Genomic DNA, 17,458 nt, shown 5'->3' on the forward strand with positions numbered 1-17,458 from the left:
CCATCCCCTCCTGCGACTGCAGCTCCAGTGGCACTACTGGACCCCGTGTGCCCAGTAATGGCTTGTTACACCAGTGTAAACCGGAGTTAAACCAGTCTCCTCTGAGGAAAGGTCCCCAGTGACTTTGGTGTCAGAGCTCGGCTCAGGCAGACGCAGAACAACTGTGCAAATGTTTTGTGTTTATTAGGCAAATGACGCAGACAAATTGATTCCCTTGCGAAGCGAGGAAAGCAGCTGCCTCTCGGAGGGAGGCGATCCCAGCCCAGGCAAGGTGGTCGCTCCTCTACAGGGGCAGCACCTTTGCCCCTCCGGAGGGTTTGGTGAGGTAGAAGGTGGCTGTGCCGCTGTATTTCTCCTAGGAGACAAGAGGAGCGGTAAGTGCTGGGGGATGCCAGAGCCGGTGGGAGAAAGGCCCTGCCGGTCAGCCTGGCTGTGCGTCTGGCCCAGCAACTGCTCCAGCAGCGGCCACGCGAGATGCTTTTTGGGGACAGTATGCTGTCCTGGCCACTGCCTGGGGTCCCCTGGTCCATCCACAGCATGGGGCAGGGAGGCTATCAACACATCCCCAAGCTGACCCTTCAGCAGCCCCTTATGGACTGTTCTCCATGACTTTTTCTAACCCCTTTTTGACCCTGCTGATGCTGCCGACCTCCACGGCCTCTGGCGACAGCAGAAACCTCACTGCCAGCTCTGCGCAGTGCTTCCTCGGCTCTGTTTTTCTCCTAACTCATCCAGTGGTCGCTGGTTGTTATTTCGGAGGATTTGAGGGTCAGTTCCACACTCACCCTATCTACCCCTTTCACTGTTTTGTAACTCCTGGTCACGTTCTCTCTCCCCCAGCCTCTCATCAGATGGCAGAGGTACAGCCCTTTCGGTCTCTCATTTCAGACACCTTCCTCTGCCCCTTCTTTATCCCCCCCCACTAGTTACGGGGCGCACCATGATCTCATATAGCAGCAAAATGAGGCTCTGCCTCATTCACAGCCCCCGTTTCCTGACACCCCCATTTTGCTGGCATTTTCAGCTACCAATGCATGCTGAGCTGCTGATTTAGAGAACATCGATGACGGCACTGAGATCTTTCCTGGGCTGTAACTGCTGGCGTTAAGCTCAGCATTGCCTAAGCTTGGCTTGGATTACTTTTCCCTAGATAGATTTAGCCTTCCTGAAGCTCACCCGGCACCTTTACACTCACTTTCTCAATGCAGTAAGATCCTTGGGCAGTGCTCTGTGACCAGCATGGTGCTGAGATGCCTGCAAGAGCTTAGTAGCATCAACAGACTTGGGGCTATCCCTGCACGGCACTGGATGAGCTACACCAACCCCAAGTGCCTCAGGAGCGCAGCTTCAATGCCATCCCAGGGCCATGCCCCTGAGTGTTTCCTTGGGATCTTTAAGTCAATCTCCTGGCACTTTTCTGCCGTGTACCTGGATGTGGTGCTGGGCTCTCTCTGCAGCCCCAGCCTCCAGCAGCGTCACCGTGCAACCTCCGAAGCCTCCCCCGGTCATCCTGCTGCCGTAAACACCATCCACCTCCAGGGCTGCTGCTACCAGCTCATCCAGCTCTGGGCAGCTCACTTCATAGTCGTCCCTGGAGAGAGGAGACCCATGGTCAGCCCTGTCCTGCACCCTGGCCATAGCCCCTGCACCACAAACAGCTGAAACATGCATCTTGGTGATCCACTGCCGTAGCAAACTGCAGCAATGCAGGATGACGCAGATCCTGGTCCAGCTCTCTGCCTTAAGCGCACGTATACAGGAGCAAGGCTGCGAGCATCAGGGACCCGCTGGGCGCTGCTGTAAGTAGCACGTGTCTGTACATATGTGACCAGCTGCCTCGTCCCAGCACCCCCTGGCACAGAAGCCTGTGGGGCTTTTCCTAAAACTCCCCAGCAGGCTGAGCCATGAGAGACACGGGGCAGGACGCAGCTCTGGCTGCCCCCGGTGCTGCACCCACGGGCAAGGGAAACCCACGAGGACCCGACGCAGCCTGCCCTGCCCCAGGGTTGGTACATCCTCACCTAAGGGAGTTGTGACTCTCCACCATCAGCCTCCCAAATGTCTTGTAGTCCCTGTCCTGCAGTGTTTGCGCTGCCTGGGCTGTCCGTGCTATCTCGCCGATGATGTGCCTGGCCCGCCGGTACACCTCCTCACCCAGCCGGCTCCTGGCCGCTGCGGAGACATGCACGCCCCTGCATCAAAGCTGCTCGGGTCTGCGGGATGCTGCTGGGGGCAAGCACGGCCGCATCCTGCAACCATCCTGTGCCAGAGCTTATCTACTTGTGGCACGCTCCCATCCCAGTGCGTGCACCTACCCACCCATCCCAGGTGCTGCCCCACGGTCTCAGCCCACACCATGGGCCACCGAGCTCCTGCTGCCCCGAGGAATGGCCAGAGCTGAGGGAGGGACCATCCCCACCTTCCAGCTCAGCCATGGTGGCATCTCGCAGGCTGGCCTTGCCAAGCGCCGCTGCCGCCTCCTCGCACTGCCGCCGGCGCGTGGGGTACTCGCTGCCTGTCAGCGTGTGCCGCACATTGGAGTTGGTGATGAGGACGGCCAAGCTGGCATCGGTCAGTGGGACGAGGACGGTCTCCAGGGACCTGCAGCGAGAGCTCAGCACGGGCCGTGTGCCCGTCCCCCCTGCCCGCTCCAGCCCTCGGCTATCCGGGGTGAGGCCATGTGGCAGGCAGCTCCTGCCTCCATAGAGGCAAAGTCCATGTGGTTTAGGATTTCGCTCGAGCATTTCACTCCCTCCCAATTATTAGTCTCATAATAGACCCTAACAACTTTGTGGGAAAGACAGCCCAGGCAAGTAGCAGAAAGGATGCAGGAGGAGAAATCAAGACACAGGAATTAAAACGCAGGGAGCCCCAGCCCCCCGATGAGATATTGGGCTGGGTTCAGGGGTTAACCCCTCCCTGCACTCCTGCATTTATTTCATGGCCACGGGACCAGCTCGTCCCCACCTGCCCGAGGAGGTGGGCACAGCGCAGCGAGCTCGGCGCTCGGCCCTGACCTGCAGTCAATGAGCAGCGCGTGGCCTTCCTTGCCCATCACGGATATGAACTGGTCCATGATCCCGCAGGGCATGCCGGCAAATGTGTGCTCCGCTTTCTGGCACGCCAGTGCCTTGGCTACCAAATCACCGTCATCTGTGCCAGAGCAGAGAGACGCAGGTTAGCAGCTCTGGGACCTTTGCCTCTTGCCTTGGAGCAGGGGGAGCAAACAGGAAGATAAAGGATTGCTTTCCCATGGAATGGGGTTTTGCTGCAGGTGCTTGCTCCTGCGCCAGTGCACAGCATCTGTGCCAGCGTGGGTCCCCGGATCCAGCTGGATGCGATAATTTGACACTGGTGTCTCAGATCTCTCCGTTTTTGGGGACATGAGGGTGGGGAGAAGATGCTCCCAAGGGAACATCCTCTCATCCCCCCGGCCAGCCCCAGGGGTGGTCCATGGGCTTTAGAGGCGTGGGCAGGTCAGGCTGGGTAAGCTGGAGGAGCCCTGCAACCACAGCAGTGCCAGCCCCGGCTGTGGCAGGGGGTTGTGACCCACTCTGCAGTGGTGTTTCCCCGAGGGCTGCGGAATCTTGCTAAGGGCACCCCCCTCATCCCGGCTCCCACCTGGGAATGGAGGCGCCAGGGGCCAGGACCGGCTGCTGCCTTACCAGGGCAGAGCTGCTGGAGGAAGGTGTAAGTAGCCACCTCCAGAGCGGCCGAGCTGGAGAGGCCCCCGCCCAGGGGGATGTCACTGGCTATCACGGCACTGAAGCCCGGCACGGGACCACCTGTGGGAACAGAAGGGAGGAGGGGGGCCGTGAGCCCCTGCAGGGCTGGGGGCTGCCCTGCCCCACAGCTCACAGGGAACTGACGGAGAGGAGCCCCTGTCCGATATCCCATTTTAAAACGCAGGGTGACCCACAATAGAGCGTGACCCGGGCATCCCCCCACCAAACACAGGATTCTTTGGAGCTGAAAGCGTCTCTGCTGGAGCCTGGCCCCAGCAGCAGCTGCAGGATTGCACCGGCACTGGAAGAGCCCCTGGAGCACACCAAAAGCCGGGCACTGAGCACCGTCCCCGTGTGAGGTGGGCTCTAACCCACCTGGCAGCCTGGGCCTTACCCCGGTAGTGCTGGATGACGCCCTTGATGTAGTTGGCCCAGCGAGGCTGCCCTGGGCTCAGAGGGCTGCCTTGGCGGGGAGCCGGGAACTGCACTCTGTGGGGCTCGTCTGCCTCCACCGAGGTGGTGAGGATGGAGATGGTCCCGTCCTGCGTGGGGGATCCCACCAGCACCATCCCCAGCTGCAGGGCCTGGGGGGGAAGGTGGGCTCAGACCCTGTGGCATCCCTGGGCACATCCCCACTGATGGCAGGGGACAGCCATGGCTGCTTTGACCCACAGCTGGCAGCACTGAACACGTGTTACCCTTAAATCTGCCCGTGCGGAGCCGCCAGCCCACGCCACACGCTCCAGCTCGTCCCAGCATTAAACTTTCTGGCTATTTTAATGCCCCACAGGGTCAGTCTTAGCACCGAAATGTTGTGACCAACCACCCCAGCTCAGTGCCGGGGTGCTGGCTGCTGGGCTCTGGAGGAGTGGAAACCCACCACGAGGCCGTGACAGGCTTTGGGAAGTTTTCTTGCCTGCAGGGGAATTCAGCTGACCTGCTTCCACGCTCCTCAGCCTCAAAATAATAAGCTGTAGGTTTGATTTAGGACTGAGTGGGGGCTTCCCCGCCGAGCCGAAGGAGGGCAGGAAGCCCCAGCTGCTTCGAACCAACTCTGCCACCAAAACATCGCTCTCCAGGAACGGAAAATTGTTTGACGGGGTTGCACAAAAGAGGTTTCAGCCCCTCGAAGAGGCGGTCGGGGAGGGGGAATCACATCCCCCTTGCAGTGATTTAGGAGCTGGTCTGCAGGGTGCTGCCCCTGATGCTCCGGGTCCCGCTCCGAGCTCCGGTGGTCCCGGGCGCGGTGGTGGGATCCCGGGGGATCCCCCAGGGTCCTGGGTGGGGGATCCCGGGGGGACATCCCGGGGCAGGCAGGGGGAGAAGGCGGGCGGGGACCCCCGGAGACCGCAGGGAGGACCCGGAAGGGGGACACCGAGGGATCGCGGGGCCGGGGCGGCGGAGCACGGCCCTTACCATGGGCAGCACGAAGCCGCCGTTGTAGTCCGTGTGCTCGCCGATGAGGTTGACCCGGCCGGGGGCCCACGCCGCCAGCACCGCCTCCCCCCCGAAAGCCGCTCCGTGCGCCCGACGGGCGGCCGCCAGCAGCGGGGCCGGCCCGGGCTCCGCCACCGCCTCCGCCATGGCCGCTCCGCTCCGCCCCCGGGCCCCCGCCCCGCCCCGCCCCGCCCCGCTCCGTCGGCGGCCGGGCTCGAACTCGCGGCCCTCCTGGGCCCCGGCGGAGCCGGGGGGGCCCCTCCCGGTCCACGCGGCCCCTTCCCACGGGCCGTGCGCGCCCCTGGCTGCGGCCTCGGAACCGCTGTTCGTGCGTGTGCTTCTCTATAGGCGGGGCGAGAGTCACGCCTATACACACACCTGTGTGTGCCTGCGGCCGTGCCAGGGCCTGGGACTTTTTAGTACGCGTATCTATACCCATATCCATATCCCGATGCCTGCGTTGTCCTCATATATGATGTATATATATGCACCAGTGCCTCTGTTATATATGCGTTTTATGCCAATACATATGCCAATGTATGTATTTTATATATATGTACAGATATACGTGTATATATGCGTCAATGTGTTATACCTATATATCAACGCCTGTCTGTGCTTTTGATATACGTACAGGTACATACGTATATGTGTATCTATGCCGATGTGCTGTAAGTGTGTATGTATGTGGAGGTATATATATACATACGTGTGTGTGTCTGTGCCCGTATAGCGATGTCGGTCGGTACGTGCCCGTGCCCGGCCCGCCCGCAGCGGCAGAGGCGGGTGGGTGTGAGCCGGGAGGGTTCATGCCCCCCCCGCCCCCCCGCGGGGCCGGGCTGCTCCGCTCCGCTCCGCTCCGGGGGCGGGGCCCGCTCCCGGTTCCCGGTTCCCGGTTCCCGCCCGGCCGCAGCCGCCGCCACGGGACCGCCCGGGCGGAGGGACGAGCCCATGGCCGGGAAGGAGCCGCTGCTGAGCGCCCTTAAAGGTGAGCGTGGTGTTCCCCCCTCCCGGGGGGGCCGGTACCCCGCTTCCTCCGGCAGCCCTCGCCCGGGGGCCCGGCCCCTCGCTGCGCACCGGCACCGGTTTGGCCGGACCGACGGCAGGGCCGGGCCGGGGCTCCCCGGGCCGGGGGCCGCCGTGGCAGGGCCAGCCCCGCTGCCTGAGCGGGTGTTCGTGCCCGCGCTGCCGCACCTGGCCTTGGCTTTGAGGAAGTTTACCTGAATTTCTGCCCGGTGCAGCTGCAGGCAGCCGGGGCGGGTCGCATCCTGCCGGGGTGTCGGGTACCTCCCGCAGCACCAGCGACCCACCCTGGGGCTGTGCATAGAGCTGTTCCCATGGGTGCCCCCCCCCCCCAGCTGGGGCACCCATGGGTGCTGATGCTGCCACCGCTGCAGGCGGGGTGCTGCGGCTGTGGGAGGGCGGGGGGCCCTGCACGGATGCCTCGCCGCACCTCGCCTCACTCTGCCAGCTGCTGGAGAGCATCCTGCGCAAGGGGCTCCGACGTGAGTGGTCCTTCACGCCCGGGCGGGGGGTGGCAGCGTCCCGGTGCCCGCGGTGAGGGGCCTTGCGCTCCCTTTCTCCCGCAGAGCCAGCCTGGGGCTTCAGGAGACGGGATTACTGGCACTGGCTGGAGCAGCTTCCCACGGGGGACGGTGGCAGGTGAGCGTCCCCGAGCCAGGCTGGGGATGAAAATCTGAGCCGTGGCAGCGTCCGTCGCGACATGCTCATCCCAAAGGCTCCGGGTGCAGGGAGGATGCTCCCACACGCCGCCAAAGTTTCAGCCCCAAGCTGCTTCCCCTCTCCCCAAACAGGCCGACCCCTCTCTCCATCAGCATCCAGAAAGCGGGCAGCTGTGAGAAGACGCGGACGGCGCAGGGCCGCGGGCGGTACTTTCTGCGCTTGGCTCTGCAGGGGAAGGTGCTGGCGGCGGCCGTGCGGCAGCTGGCGCGGACCCCCCGGCTCCTGGAGGTGCAGCACACGGTGGGGGAGCCACTATCCGTGGGCAATGGGCAGCGAAATGGTGGTGTGATGGTGGCGTTTCGCTGTGTTTCAGTTTTATGATCCCGTGAGCTCCATCCTCGGCAATGAAGACCTCCTGGGTAAGACGGTGGCCCCTCCGAGGCGGGATGTAACCTGCCCCGGGGTGGCTGTCACAGGCATTACAGCACCACGCTGCTGGGGGGGGGGGGGGGAGGAAAATAGTCCACTGTGATTTTTCTAAGCCAAACTTAGCAGTAAAATCTAAATATGCTGCTGCAGTGGTGGGAAAAGAGGTGTAAATATTTAAACACAGTTTGAATCCATCTAAGGTTGGTTTTAGTGTCATGGGGTAGGAAAATTGCTTCTGAAGTGTCTTCTGTGTTACTTCTTCATACGAAGGATGCAGGTTTAAGCGGACTGAGCAGTCCGGCTTCGAGGGGAGCCCTTGGCGGCTGGGCCCAGCCTGCGGTCCTGCATGAGGGGTCACACGGGGGGTTCGGTGCGGTAAATGGCTGCATTGCCTTGACAGGCTGCACCACTCCATCCGCAGCCATGCTCCTTGGTGGGGCCAGGCCAGGGTGAAAGCCTTTAATGTTTTGATTATGATAAATAACCCCATGTTAAACCTGTATCTAGACGGCTTATAAATCACCTGCGCTGCTGGTGCATGAGCAGATTGCAGATCTCTCTGTCAGTGTAATTGCAAGGCTCATGCAGGAGAGCCTGGGCGGCTTTGCTTTGCGTTTAGGGGGAGAAATGGAGAGAAAGTTGCTCGTCAGCAGTGTTTGCTGCGAGCCTTGGTCTGAATTTGGGGAAATCAGGTCTTGAGTCGCAGCGCTTCTCTCCCCGTGCCAGCAGCGGGAGCCGGGGACGAGCCTCCAGCAGCAGCCTGGGTGCCGCGGTGCTGGGGTGCTCTCAGGGCCTCGCTCCCCAGGGCTCATTAGTTACACCAAAAAATGGCTTTATTCAGACCTCTGCCATGTCCCCGCGAGGCTGTGGCTGCTGGGAGCCCGGCGGTGACACTGCCTCTCCGTCCCCGTCCCTCTGCAGAGCCTTTCCTCTCGCTGCTGCTGGTGGTGACAGAGATGGATTTCTCCCTGGACCTGCAGGTACGGTGACGAATCGGCAGGGTGGTGGCCGGCACATGGCTGCCGGCGTGGGGCCCCAGCCCCTTCCTCGCCGGGTCCGATGGCGCTGACGGTCCTTTGTTTGCAGAATTGCAGCTTCTTGGACGAAAGCTGGCTGCTGCCGGTAAGAGCTCATCTCTCCCCGGAGTCGTCTTTCCACCGCCTGGCCCTTGCTGAAAAGTCAAATGAGGAAGATAAGGAATGATTTGGTGGGGAGGGATTGCCACGCAACTCTCCGCCCGGCTGCAGCCGGGGGTGAATTGGCTCAGGTTCACCAGCACGAGCAGAGCCGTCTCTGCCACCGAGGTTGGATCCTGCCAGATGCCCACGCTGTCACCAGGAGCGGATCCCAGCATTCCTGGGAGTAAAACCAAGCAAGAGTAGTACACCCAGGCCTAAATTGCTGACATAAATGAAGTTTTCCCATGCTCCCTTCCCTGATTTCTTGCCAAAAAATCCCCATTTCCCTGGGCTGACACAGATGACGCATCAGTTGATTTTGCTCTTGGTTTTGCTTAGTGAAATATCAGTGCATTTATTGAGACCAGTGGGGATGCCTTGATGTCTTTTAAAAATGAAGAGCATCCCTCCGCTGCCTTTTTAACCCAAAAGAATCCCCAAAAAGCTCAAGGTGGCTTTGGGGCTGGTCACGGTGTGTGCCAAGCCGTGGCACTGCTGCGGAGGCTGGGATCCCACTGGCTTTTGGGCATTTCTAACAGCAAGTGCTCCCAGCCGAACTGGCCACGTTTCGGGTCCCTGGCTAATGCAATGTGACAGTAAGTGCTGCTGCAAACGGCAGCGGCTTTGGGGAGGGGCGGCAGTGCTCCCCCGGCTGCGTGGGGACGCGTAGGGCGAGGGAGGAGGACTCAGTGCTGAGTTAAGGGTTCACCTGCTGCATTGCCATCCCATCCATCTAGCAGGTTTGTCCCTTCAGGGTCTAGGCACAGCCGAATCCCAGGAGAGGACAGGGACAAGCAGCCACTGATGGTCCCAGCCCAGTCTGGGGCACTGAGGACCGGCTTCTCCCTGGGCTCCTGAAGCCCTGCTTTGGCATCAGTGCCAGAAATGATCCAGGGCAAGGGGTCCCCATCCTCCCCCTCATCCTGGTCATGGTCTTTGGGCATCCTGTGGCCATTGCCAGGGCCACTGTCACCGGCCGCTCTCTTCCAGGTGTGCATCACTTATGAGACGGTCCCATGCCGAGCGCTGGGGATGGTGCTCAGGTAGGAGCCCTTGATCCTCCTCTCCGCTCTCCAGTGGGATCTGGACACCACGGTATTCAAAACCCCCCAAAAAGGGGAGATAAATACCCCGTTGAGAGCATCGGGGCTGTCTCGGGTGCTTTTCTCCCAGTCGGCTCAGCTTCGCTGGTATCTGCTGTCCGTGGGGTGGCTTTTCCCTGTCTCCGTGTATTGATGAAACATCGCTGATGGTACGAAAGGCCTGGGGGAGCCGGGCTGGGTCCCTGGGGCTGAGCCGGGGCTTGGCTGCACCCCCAGGTATGTGGATGGCCGAGTCTTTGTCACCGAGGTGCTCCCCGAGAGCCAGGCGGAGGTGGATGAGGTGGTGCTGGCCGGCGACATCCTCGATGAGATCAACGGCCACTCGCTGAGAAACGCCTACAGCGGGCAGGTGGGTGGGCACGGAGGGCTGGCGTATCTTCCCCCTCTCCTGCCCCCCATCCTCCCCTCTGCTTCCCTCACCCTCCCTCCAGGCCGGGGCCGTGCTGCAGAAGCTGAAGGGACAACCGCTCAGCTTCCGCCTGCTGCGGTGGCGGTGGCACGACGGGGGGGTCTACGAGCCACTGCTGCCCTACCTGAAGGTCCTGAAGGAGAAGGAACCCCGCTTCCAGCTCCAGCGCGGCCCCCGGCGCAGGGGCGAGGGGGAGCCACGGAGGCTGCAGGGGGGCAGGTAGGTTCAGCGCTGGCGGGGAGCCCCCCGGGCTGGGCTGGGGGTCCTGGCGTCAGGGCAGCCCCGTGCCCACACTATCCCCGGTCTCCGCTCAGGGCTGCGGGGCAAAAGCTGCTTCCGTGGCCTGGGGGCGGTGGGGGGCTGTGAGCATCTTCCCCTGCAAAGAGCAGCAGGAGGATGCGCGGGGTCCTCGCTCTGATGCCCTCGAGCCCTTTTCTCCCCAGGCTGCTCTACAACCTGCAGTACCTGGGCCAGACCGGCGTTGGGAAGGTGAGGCGATGGGGCAGAGATGTGCCTAGAGGCAAATTGTCTCTTCTGGGTTTCTTTTCACGTGCCTGTGGGTTGTTCCCTCCTTTCCACTCCATTTCAGTACGGTGGCAAAGAGGTGCTGGACTGGGCCATCCCCACCATGCTGGAGAGGCACTCGGCCGCGCGGGTGAGCGACGGGGCTGAGGGCATCCCGGGAAGGGCTTGCTGAGAAAACTGCAGGCAAATACGGTCTCTGCCCGGGGTTATTTCTTCCTGCTGGCTCCAGGTTCGTTTGGCCTGGCTGAGTCTTTGACACCCCCCACCCCTGTGGGGGGGGTTTCTGGTTAGAAACATCTCTGCAGCCAGGATAGGAAAGTGCATTAAGGGGGGGGGGGGGGGAGAATACAACCACCTACAGGAAAGCACTTGGAAAACTGTGGGGAGGCTGAGCCTGGTTCCAGGGGTGCGTTAGGGCTCAGGTCACTATTACTTGAGCCCTCAAGGTGGTTTGTGAAAAGATTTAAGCGCGAGAGCACTGGGTGGTGAGAAGAAGAGCAGCACAGAGAAAACTCCTTGAAAAAGCTGTGCTTGACTGCACTTCATCACCTCTGCTTTTGAATAATCTCTCTCTTGTAAGTGTCTTATTAAAAATACAGCTCAGGCACTGTGATGATCGGGGCTTCTTCCCCCTCCATCCCCCATTCAGGAGGTTTTATTTGATGTGAAGGAAACAGAAGTCCTGGTACGGGAGAAGACGTCTCCCAAGGTAAGCGAGCGACACCCAAGGTCCGAGTGACTCCCGAGGCTGCCGATCTCGCGGAGCGGGGAGCCCGGCTGGAGGCGTCGTGGGGCCAGTTTAAACCAGGAGCGGGGACAACAGGGTCTGACTGCAGCCCCCAACGCCGTCTCCCTCCTGTCCCCTGCGCAGCTCCTGTGCCGCTACCCCTACCCCACGATCTCCTGCGTGGGACGCTGCGTGGACAGCAGCAATTTATTTGCCTTCTGCGTGGCGTAAGTGCTGCCCGTGGGCCCTGGGAAGGGGAAGGTAGAGGGCTGCGGGTCTTCGAAAATAAACAAGCGACGTCCAGGCCAGCCGCGGGGTCTCTGGTGCAGTTGCAAGCCAGGGCTGAGCTTTCAGAGCCGCTCTCTCTGCCGGCTAATGTACGTGTTTCCATTTTTAGCGCTTCCCCGGAGAGCCCTGACGGGAGCACGTTCGACTGCCTGGTGTTTGCATCGAGTTCTGAGCAAGAATGCGAGGAAATCATCAGGCGAATCGGTAAGGGAATGGTTTATGTCTTCAGCTATCATCACAGCGAGATCGTGGAATACCAAGAGTTGCTATACTGGTCCACCACATGCAAGGTCTAACTTAATTTCTTTTTGTTGAGGTTACTGAGATGAATAGATACTTTGATACAGGTTTGGGTTGGGTTTTTTTTTTGGGGGGGGGGGGGGGGTTGTGTTGTGTGGTGTTTTTTTTGGTTTTGTTTTGTTTTGCTAGACAATGATTTTATTTTAAGAAACAGCTTCTAGGCATACCCAGACGGTTCATTGTTTCCACTAAGAACTTGGAGGAAACATTGTTTTCGAGGGATGTTATTTTAAAACATACTTTTCCCGCAGGAGCCCAGCCTGCTACCGCAGTTCAGCACCAAAGCAAGCATTCATAAAGCCCATCGCTTGCAATTCTTGTTTTTTAACCTAAATGCAAGCTGCGTGGTGCTTCCCAAATTACGTGGCTCCTGGGCCACCGAGGACCCTCAGGTTTCTTGCGGGGACATCCCTGCCAGCTGTCCCCCCCGACAGGCTGTACCCCCCAGGACAGACCTGCCCGGGTGACCTACCTGAGATCACTTAGCGTCGGCTAAAGTTTGAGATGGCGCTTGACTCTGATCCAGGCCTTTAAAGCAATTAAGTTTACAATGTAGGCGCAAGGAAATCTTTTTTCCTACAGGTTTAGCAGCGAGGAAAAGACTTGTTTAAAAACCTGATCTTGCATCATTTTAGACCATGTTTTTGGCAGCCCCGTGGCAGATATGATAACGGCATTAACCGGGGGCTGCGTTTGTCCCAAGCACGCTTGGAGCGGCGTAGGAAAGGGCGCTGAGGAAGTTGTGTAAGAGCGCCTGGTAAGGAGCGCCTCTTCCTCCAGCTGCAGGATTTAAGCACACGGAGTGGTTCGTCTGATAAGGGAGAGCCCTGGCTCCGGCCCCGAGCTCCGGTGGGCCCAGCCTTCGCCCGCGACGCGGCCGTCCGGCAGCGCCCCGAGCGATGCAGGCCCCGACTGCCGGGAGCAGGAGTCAGGATGGTTTTCAAACTGCTGTTCTGGCCCTCCTTGTGGAAGGAAGTGCTGTAAACGCGTCCGGTCTTCAAACAACCGCGCAGATGGCCAGCGTTGACTTCCCGCCCGCTCTCCCGTATGAACTACTGCTGTTGTTCTTCCTCCTGAAACGCCACTTCTGCCACGGCACTTTTAATTTCATTGAAATAAATCAAGATGAGCTAGCCAAACTACTTCCCCGTGCTACTCTTCCGTGCCAACTCCAGCCTTACTAGTGCAGCCTGTTCTTTAAGAGCTGAGGAGAGCCGGCCTCGCAATTCAATTTAGATGTTAATTACCTGTGCTTCAGATGTAGTCTGAGCAGCTTCCCTCTACCCCAACCTAACAAGGCATGGCTGCTCCCAGAGGCACTGCCGAGAAAACCAGACCCATCTCAGCAGAGCGCCCGAAGCGCTGTTCCAAAGTGGAGGCTTGAGTATAATCCTGTTTCATCAAAAAAGCTTAGATGGGAAATGAGAATCTTATTGAGCGCCCATCCCAGTCTGCGTAGCAGCCCATATGCTCTCAGGTTGTATAATTAGCTTTTCCACTTGCGTACCATCCCGCGCTGCTAGCGCTGGCTGCTGTTATTAACTGGGACTTAGTCATGCGGCCCCATCCCACAAACTCACAGGCCGCAGCTGCGCACCCCCCCCCCCCCCCCACCTCGGCACCCAGACACTGCTCAGGGAAGGAGCCGGCGCTTTGGCTTCAGGCAGACCGGTCGCACCAGAACAAACTTCCCCTGCATCTACTGGAGAGAGGAAAAAAAAAAAAGCTTAGTTCTAGAGTTGGGCCTGAACAGCAGACACCAGTAAGCAGTTAAGCTTTATTAAAAAAAAAAAAAAAAGCAAGCCCAAAGCCCCCCCAAAGGCAGAAGGCTGCTGCCTAGCCTAGGCCTGTCCGTCAGGCTACTCCTCTTCTACCCCACAGCTGCAGGGCTCAGCTCTGCTCTCGCTGGCCAAGAGCCACGACTCAAGCTACAGAAAGCCTCCAAAAACCTCCGAGGGTGGCCAGGGGCAAGTTCTCCAGACAAAATTAAGTTGCCGCAGCAGCAGCCCAGGCTTACAGGCATCTACTGCTGACCTGCTGGAGCCGGGAGGAGGAAGCTTCTTCAAGCCCATACAAACCAAATGACAAAGACTCCTCAACATGTGAATGTAAAACATTTAATTTAAAAATGTTGACACTACAATATATAAAATAGCTATTATAAATGCACATAGTGTATTCTATAGCTGCCAGGTTTACGTTTTTAGGAAACTGTAAGTTACACTGTGGTTAAGACTTGTAGTTTCACCCTCTGAAAAAGTCCACATTTGATCACAGTGATGTATGGTCAGACTAACAGCCCCAATTGTTAAACACTTGGATCAAGTCATAACCAGTTTTATTGCAAAAGGACCCTGTACACATTTATATCAATTCTAGTACCTTACAAGTTTAGCTACCCAACAAGTCATTAACATACAGAAACATGCATGAGAAGCAAGAAAGATCACCCATCCCTTCTGCATATTAGCAACTTGTCACTCCTGAGCAACGAGGCTCACATCACTGAGGTTTATGTGAACAGTCACTTTTAGCATTCATCCTGAGTGAAAGATGGAATGACTTAAGTACAAATGCAACATATTATAAACAATTTCTTACAAAAAAGTCACAAATTAAAACCAAAGTATTTTACAGAATTTACTACAAAACACCGTAAAAACAGCCTTCACTTAAGCCCTCTCCCCCCGTATCCTGCGAGCCAACTGGATATCTTTGGGCATGATGGTGACTCTCTTGGCATGGATGGCGCACAGGTTTGTATCTTCAAACAGACCCACCAGATATGCTTCGCTGGCCTCCTGTTTCAAGAGCACAAGAAGAAATGTCGTTAGAAACCCTCAGCGAAGCACGCGCAGAGCCGCGAGCGCCGAGGCCCAGCAGGCCGCTAGCAATACCTGCAGCGCACCGATGGCCGCACTCTGAAACCTCAAGTCTGTTTTGAAGTCTTGGGCGATTTCCCTGACCAGCCGCTGGAAGGGCAGCTTGCGGATCAGCAGCTCCGTGGACTTCTGGTAGCGGCGGATCTCACGGAGGGCAACGGTGCCCGGCCTGGGTGGAGGAGGAAGGAGGGAGCGGGTGAGCCAGGGCAGGGGCCGCGCCAGCGCCTGGCCGTGCCGTGCCGGCGGCCTTACCTGTAGCGGTGAGGCTTCTTGACGCCGCCGGTAGAGGGGGCGCTTTTCCGGGCCGCCTTGGTGGCCAGCTGCTTGCGCGGAGCCTTCCCCCCAGTGGACTTGCGGGCGGTCTGCTTTGTACGGGCCATTTTTCTTCACTCACCTAGGGGGACAGGCACGCGTGACACGGGGCCCAGCTCTCCCCGTCCCCGCGGGCAGCACGACCCGCCAGGCCCGGCCACACGGTGTCGTGTCGTGTCCCGTCCCGTCCCCCGCCGCCCCCCCCCCCCCGCCTCCACGTCCAATCCCCTCAAGCCCCGGGAGCGGCAGATGTCGGCGAGCTGCCCCCCTCCCCCGCCGCTGAGGCGGGCAGGCGGCCAGCGGCCTCCCCCGGGAGGGGGAGGAGGAGTCACTGTTCCCCCCTCCGCCCCCGCTTCGCGTCGTGGCCCGGCCGCTCCCCTCCCCGGGGGAAGCGGACTGAGTCACGCCGCCTCCTTCTTCCTCCCGGGCCGCCCCGGGGAAGGTGGGGGGGAGGGGGGGGATGGGAACCGGCCGTGACTTAGGGCACGTAGGCAAGGCCCGGCCTGCCCGCCAGGCTCCAGGAGGAACCAAGGCCGCCAACGGCCGCGCCGCACCGCCGCCCGCCACGGAACGCGCCCGGCGCCCGCCACTCACCCCTCGGAGAAGAAGGAAGCACCGGTGCCGGTAGCGCTGCGCACCGAAGCCTGCGCTGCTCCTGCCACGAGCCGCTCGGCAGCCAACCTCCCCCTCACTGCGCCCTCCCCGCCGCGGGGACCCGCCTTTTATAATGGGGGCGGCACACGGCGCGGTGACCTCACAATGCCTGGAAGCAGCGCGCCGTACCATTGGTCGGGACCTCCGCCGGCGCCGTGGCGTCACAACACACAAAGGCCGTGCTCCGGTTCCTCGGCGCTGATTGGGCGCCTGCCCGGGCGCTGATTGGTTGTTAAAGTAGGCGTCCGATTGGGTATTGTGAGCCGAGAAGGGGCCAATCGACGCCGGGCGGGCGTTCTGCGCGCTGATTGGACGAAACGGGGCACGGTTTGGATCCTACCCTTTGTTGCAAAGCTCCACAATGGGAAGTCAATAGGAGCGGGGCGAGCGGCGGCGGGGCGCGGCGGGGCGGCGGGCTCCCCCGGGCACCCCCCCGCGCCCGGCCCCGGCGGCCCCCGCCGCCTCCCGGCCCGCTCCCTCTCCCCGCCCCCGCCAGAAAGCGCCTTTCCTGGCGTGCGGTGCGGAGGCGCCTGGCGGGGGGCTGCGAGCGGCGAGGGCCGGGCCAGGCCGCGGGGCCGCCCGGGGGGGCGGCGGCCCCCCCCTCCCCCCCCCGCCTCCGCCGCCTCCACCGCCTCCGCCTCTCCCGGGAGCCGCAGCGCGCAGGCCGCGGGGAGCGGCGGCCCTCGGGCAGGGCGCGGGAGCCTCCGCTTTGGTGGTGGTTCGCCCGGGGCCCGCGTCCCCCGTCCCCATCCCCCCCCCCCCCCCCCCCGCACTCGCGAGTGTCGGCGGGGACGAGCGAAGCCCCTGGCAAGGGAACGAGCTCTGGCAGCGCCTCCGGCATTTAGTGCCCGGTTTTATCGTTGCGGAGGGCTAGGAACGCTTGTCGCGCGACTTGGTTTTGGACCGGGCAGCCCTGCTGGTCTGTGACCCCACAGAAGTCGGGAAGAGTCTGACCCTTGGCCCTGGGAAGGCCACGGCGGGCCGCGCGCCTGCCCCGGGAGGACGCAGGGGTTGAGGCTTCGCCCCTCTGCGCCTCCGTTCCCCAAAGCCCGCTGGCTTTGTGGGTCACCTTCAAACTCCCAACGCTAAAAGCGAATTGCAAAGTTTCATTGCAAGTAGAAAGCCAGAATCCATGTTCCCTGTTGGTAGCATCTAGGAAGAGAAACAGCAGGTAAATAAAAAGACTGTCTTTCGGGGAAGTTGCTGCCTTAAGTTACACCTGGCTGTGTGTTACTATTTCATTGTATTTGTAGCGACTGCTGGGAGCGGGGGCAGGTCCCTGTCCCCAGGGGAAGGGTACCTCCGTCAGGAAGAACAGGTCCCACATGCCCCACGGTTGTAGCGCGCAGAATACATAGCGAACACAAACAGGCGCCTGCTTAACTGCCGCTCCTGAAGGTACCCGTGAGCTCGGCAAACTGGAGCGCAGCTGTAATCACCCAGACTTTGCATGAGGTTTTGCATCCTCCCCAAACGCGTAAGTCTCTCGGGCCAACACCCGGCGCGGCAGGCGGAGCGAGGATTGCCGCGGCGCGGGAGCTCGGCACGTAGGGAGCGTGTCTCTCGCTTCTCCCGCCTGCTCGGGTAAGTCAAGCAAACGTGCACCAATATGGTGCGACAGGACCGTCACGTGTACCAGGGCCGGGGCTGCCGGAGGGACATCGTCTCCTGCGCATCTCCTCTGCCTCTGGTCCTCGTTTTCAGGTTAATTTTCTTTCTTGTAAAGGAAAACGTTAATTATTTATCGGAGACAAAAAGCTGCATCAGTGGAGTGACTTGGGAGGTGCAGGTAAACAATCATTTGCA

The 17,458-nt window shown here is 60.3% G+C and overlaps 3 protein-coding genes across 5 annotated transcripts; 1 reads left to right on the forward strand and 2 right to left on the reverse strand.

Annotated features, from left to right (window-relative positions):
• Positions 1-159: 159 nt before the first annotated feature.
• Positions 160-5,309, reverse strand: GALK1 (galactokinase 1). Its single transcript, XM_076353596.1, has 8 exons — positions 5,142-5,309; positions 4,120-4,309; positions 3,666-3,785; positions 3,018-3,153; positions 2,420-2,601; positions 2,022-2,172; positions 1,429-1,591; positions 160-355 (listed from the first exon to the last, which is right to left on the reverse strand). Exons 1-8 carry the CDS (start codon positions 5,307-5,309, stop codon positions 284-286), a joined length of 1,182 nt encoding a protein of 393 aa, XP_076209711.1. The 3' UTR covers positions 160-283.
• A 777-nt stretch (positions 5,310-6,086) lies between these two features.
• Positions 6,087-12,940, forward strand: LOC143167826 (uncharacterized). Of its 3 annotated transcripts, XM_076353712.1 has the most exons (16): positions 6,103-6,150; positions 6,560-6,667; positions 6,752-6,824; positions 6,977-7,133; positions 7,219-7,264; positions 8,196-8,254; positions 8,361-8,396; positions 9,443-9,495; positions 9,772-9,904; positions 9,987-10,183; positions 10,408-10,453; positions 10,554-10,619; positions 11,139-11,198; positions 11,361-11,443; positions 11,614-11,708; positions 12,585-12,940. In XM_076353712.1, exons 1-16 carry the CDS (start codon positions 6,114-6,116, stop codon positions 12,617-12,619), a joined length of 1,284 nt encoding a protein of 427 aa, XP_076209827.1. In that variant the 5' UTR covers positions 6,103-6,113; the 3' UTR covers positions 12,620-12,940. The 3 variants fall into 3 exon arrangements, with proteins under 3 accessions (XP_076209828.1, XP_076209827.1, XP_076209826.1); XM_076353711.1 differs by lacking the exon at positions 12,585-12,940 and having other exon boundaries at positions 11,614-11,828; XM_076353713.1 differs by lacking the exons at positions 6,560-6,667; positions 12,585-12,940 and having other exon boundaries at positions 6,087-6,150; positions 11,614-11,828.
• Positions 12,941-13,907: 967 nt separating this feature from the next.
• Positions 13,908-15,701, reverse strand: H3-3B (H3.3 histone B). Its single transcript, XM_076353660.1, has 4 exons — positions 15,593-15,701; positions 14,939-15,080; positions 14,702-14,855; positions 13,908-14,605 (listed from the first exon to the last, which is right to left on the reverse strand). Exons 2-4 carry the CDS (start codon positions 15,064-15,066, stop codon positions 14,477-14,479), a joined length of 411 nt encoding a protein of 136 aa, XP_076209775.1. The 5' UTR covers positions 15,067-15,080; positions 15,593-15,701; the 3' UTR covers positions 13,908-14,476.
• Positions 15,702-17,458: the final 1,757 nt, after the last annotated feature.

Source organism: Aptenodytes patagonicus, chromosome 16 (assembly GCF_965638725.1).
Source record: "Aptenodytes patagonicus chromosome 16, bAptPat1.pri.cur, whole genome shotgun sequence".
In the NCBI taxonomy this organism is placed as follows: domain Eukaryota; kingdom Metazoa; phylum Chordata; class Aves; order Sphenisciformes; family Spheniscidae; genus Aptenodytes; species Aptenodytes patagonicus.

What these genes read in the sequence shown, in the direction of transcription:
- LOC143167826 (XM_076353711.1), top strand. Translation starts at nt 6,114, where the DNA reads ATGGCCGGGAAGGAGCCGCTGCTGAGCGCCCTTAAAG. An exon ending in GCTGCTGAGCGCCCTTAAAG is followed by an intron (nt 6,151 to 6,559) that starts GTGAGCGTGGTG and finishes CCACCGCTGCAG; the next exon opens with GCGGGGTGCTGCGGCTGTGG. An exon ending in CCTGCGCAAGGGGCTCCGAC is followed by an intron (nt 6,668 to 6,751) that starts GTGAGTGGTCCT and finishes TTTCTCCCGCAG; the next exon opens with AGCCAGCCTGGGGCTTCAGG.
- H3-3B (XM_076353660.1), bottom strand. Translation starts at nt 15,066, where the DNA reads ATGGCCCGTACAAAGCAGACCGCCCGCAAGTCCACTGGGGGGAAGGCT. An exon ending in AAGAAGCCTCACCGCTACAG is followed by an intron (nt 14,856 to 14,938) that starts GTAAGGCCGCCG and finishes TCCTCCACCCAG; the next exon opens with GCCGGGCACCGTTGCCCTCC. An exon ending in CGGCCATCGGTGCGCTGCAG is followed by an intron (nt 14,606 to 14,701) that starts GTATTGCTAGCG and finishes CTCTTGAAACAG; the next exon opens with GAGGCCAGCGAAGCATATCT.
- GALK1 (XM_076353596.1), bottom strand. Translation starts at nt 5,309, where the DNA reads ATGGCGGAGGCGGTGGCGGAGCCCGGGCCGGCCCCGCTGCTGGCGGCC. An exon ending in GAGAGTCACAACTCCCTTAG is followed by an intron (nt 1,592 to 2,021) that starts GTGAGGATGTAC and finishes TCCTCTCTCCAG; the next exon opens with GGACGACTATGAAGTGAGCT. An exon ending in GAGCCCAGCACCACATCCAG is followed by an intron (nt 356 to 1,428) that starts GTACACGGCAGA and finishes CTTGTCTCCTAG; the next exon opens with GAGAAATACAGCGGCACAGC.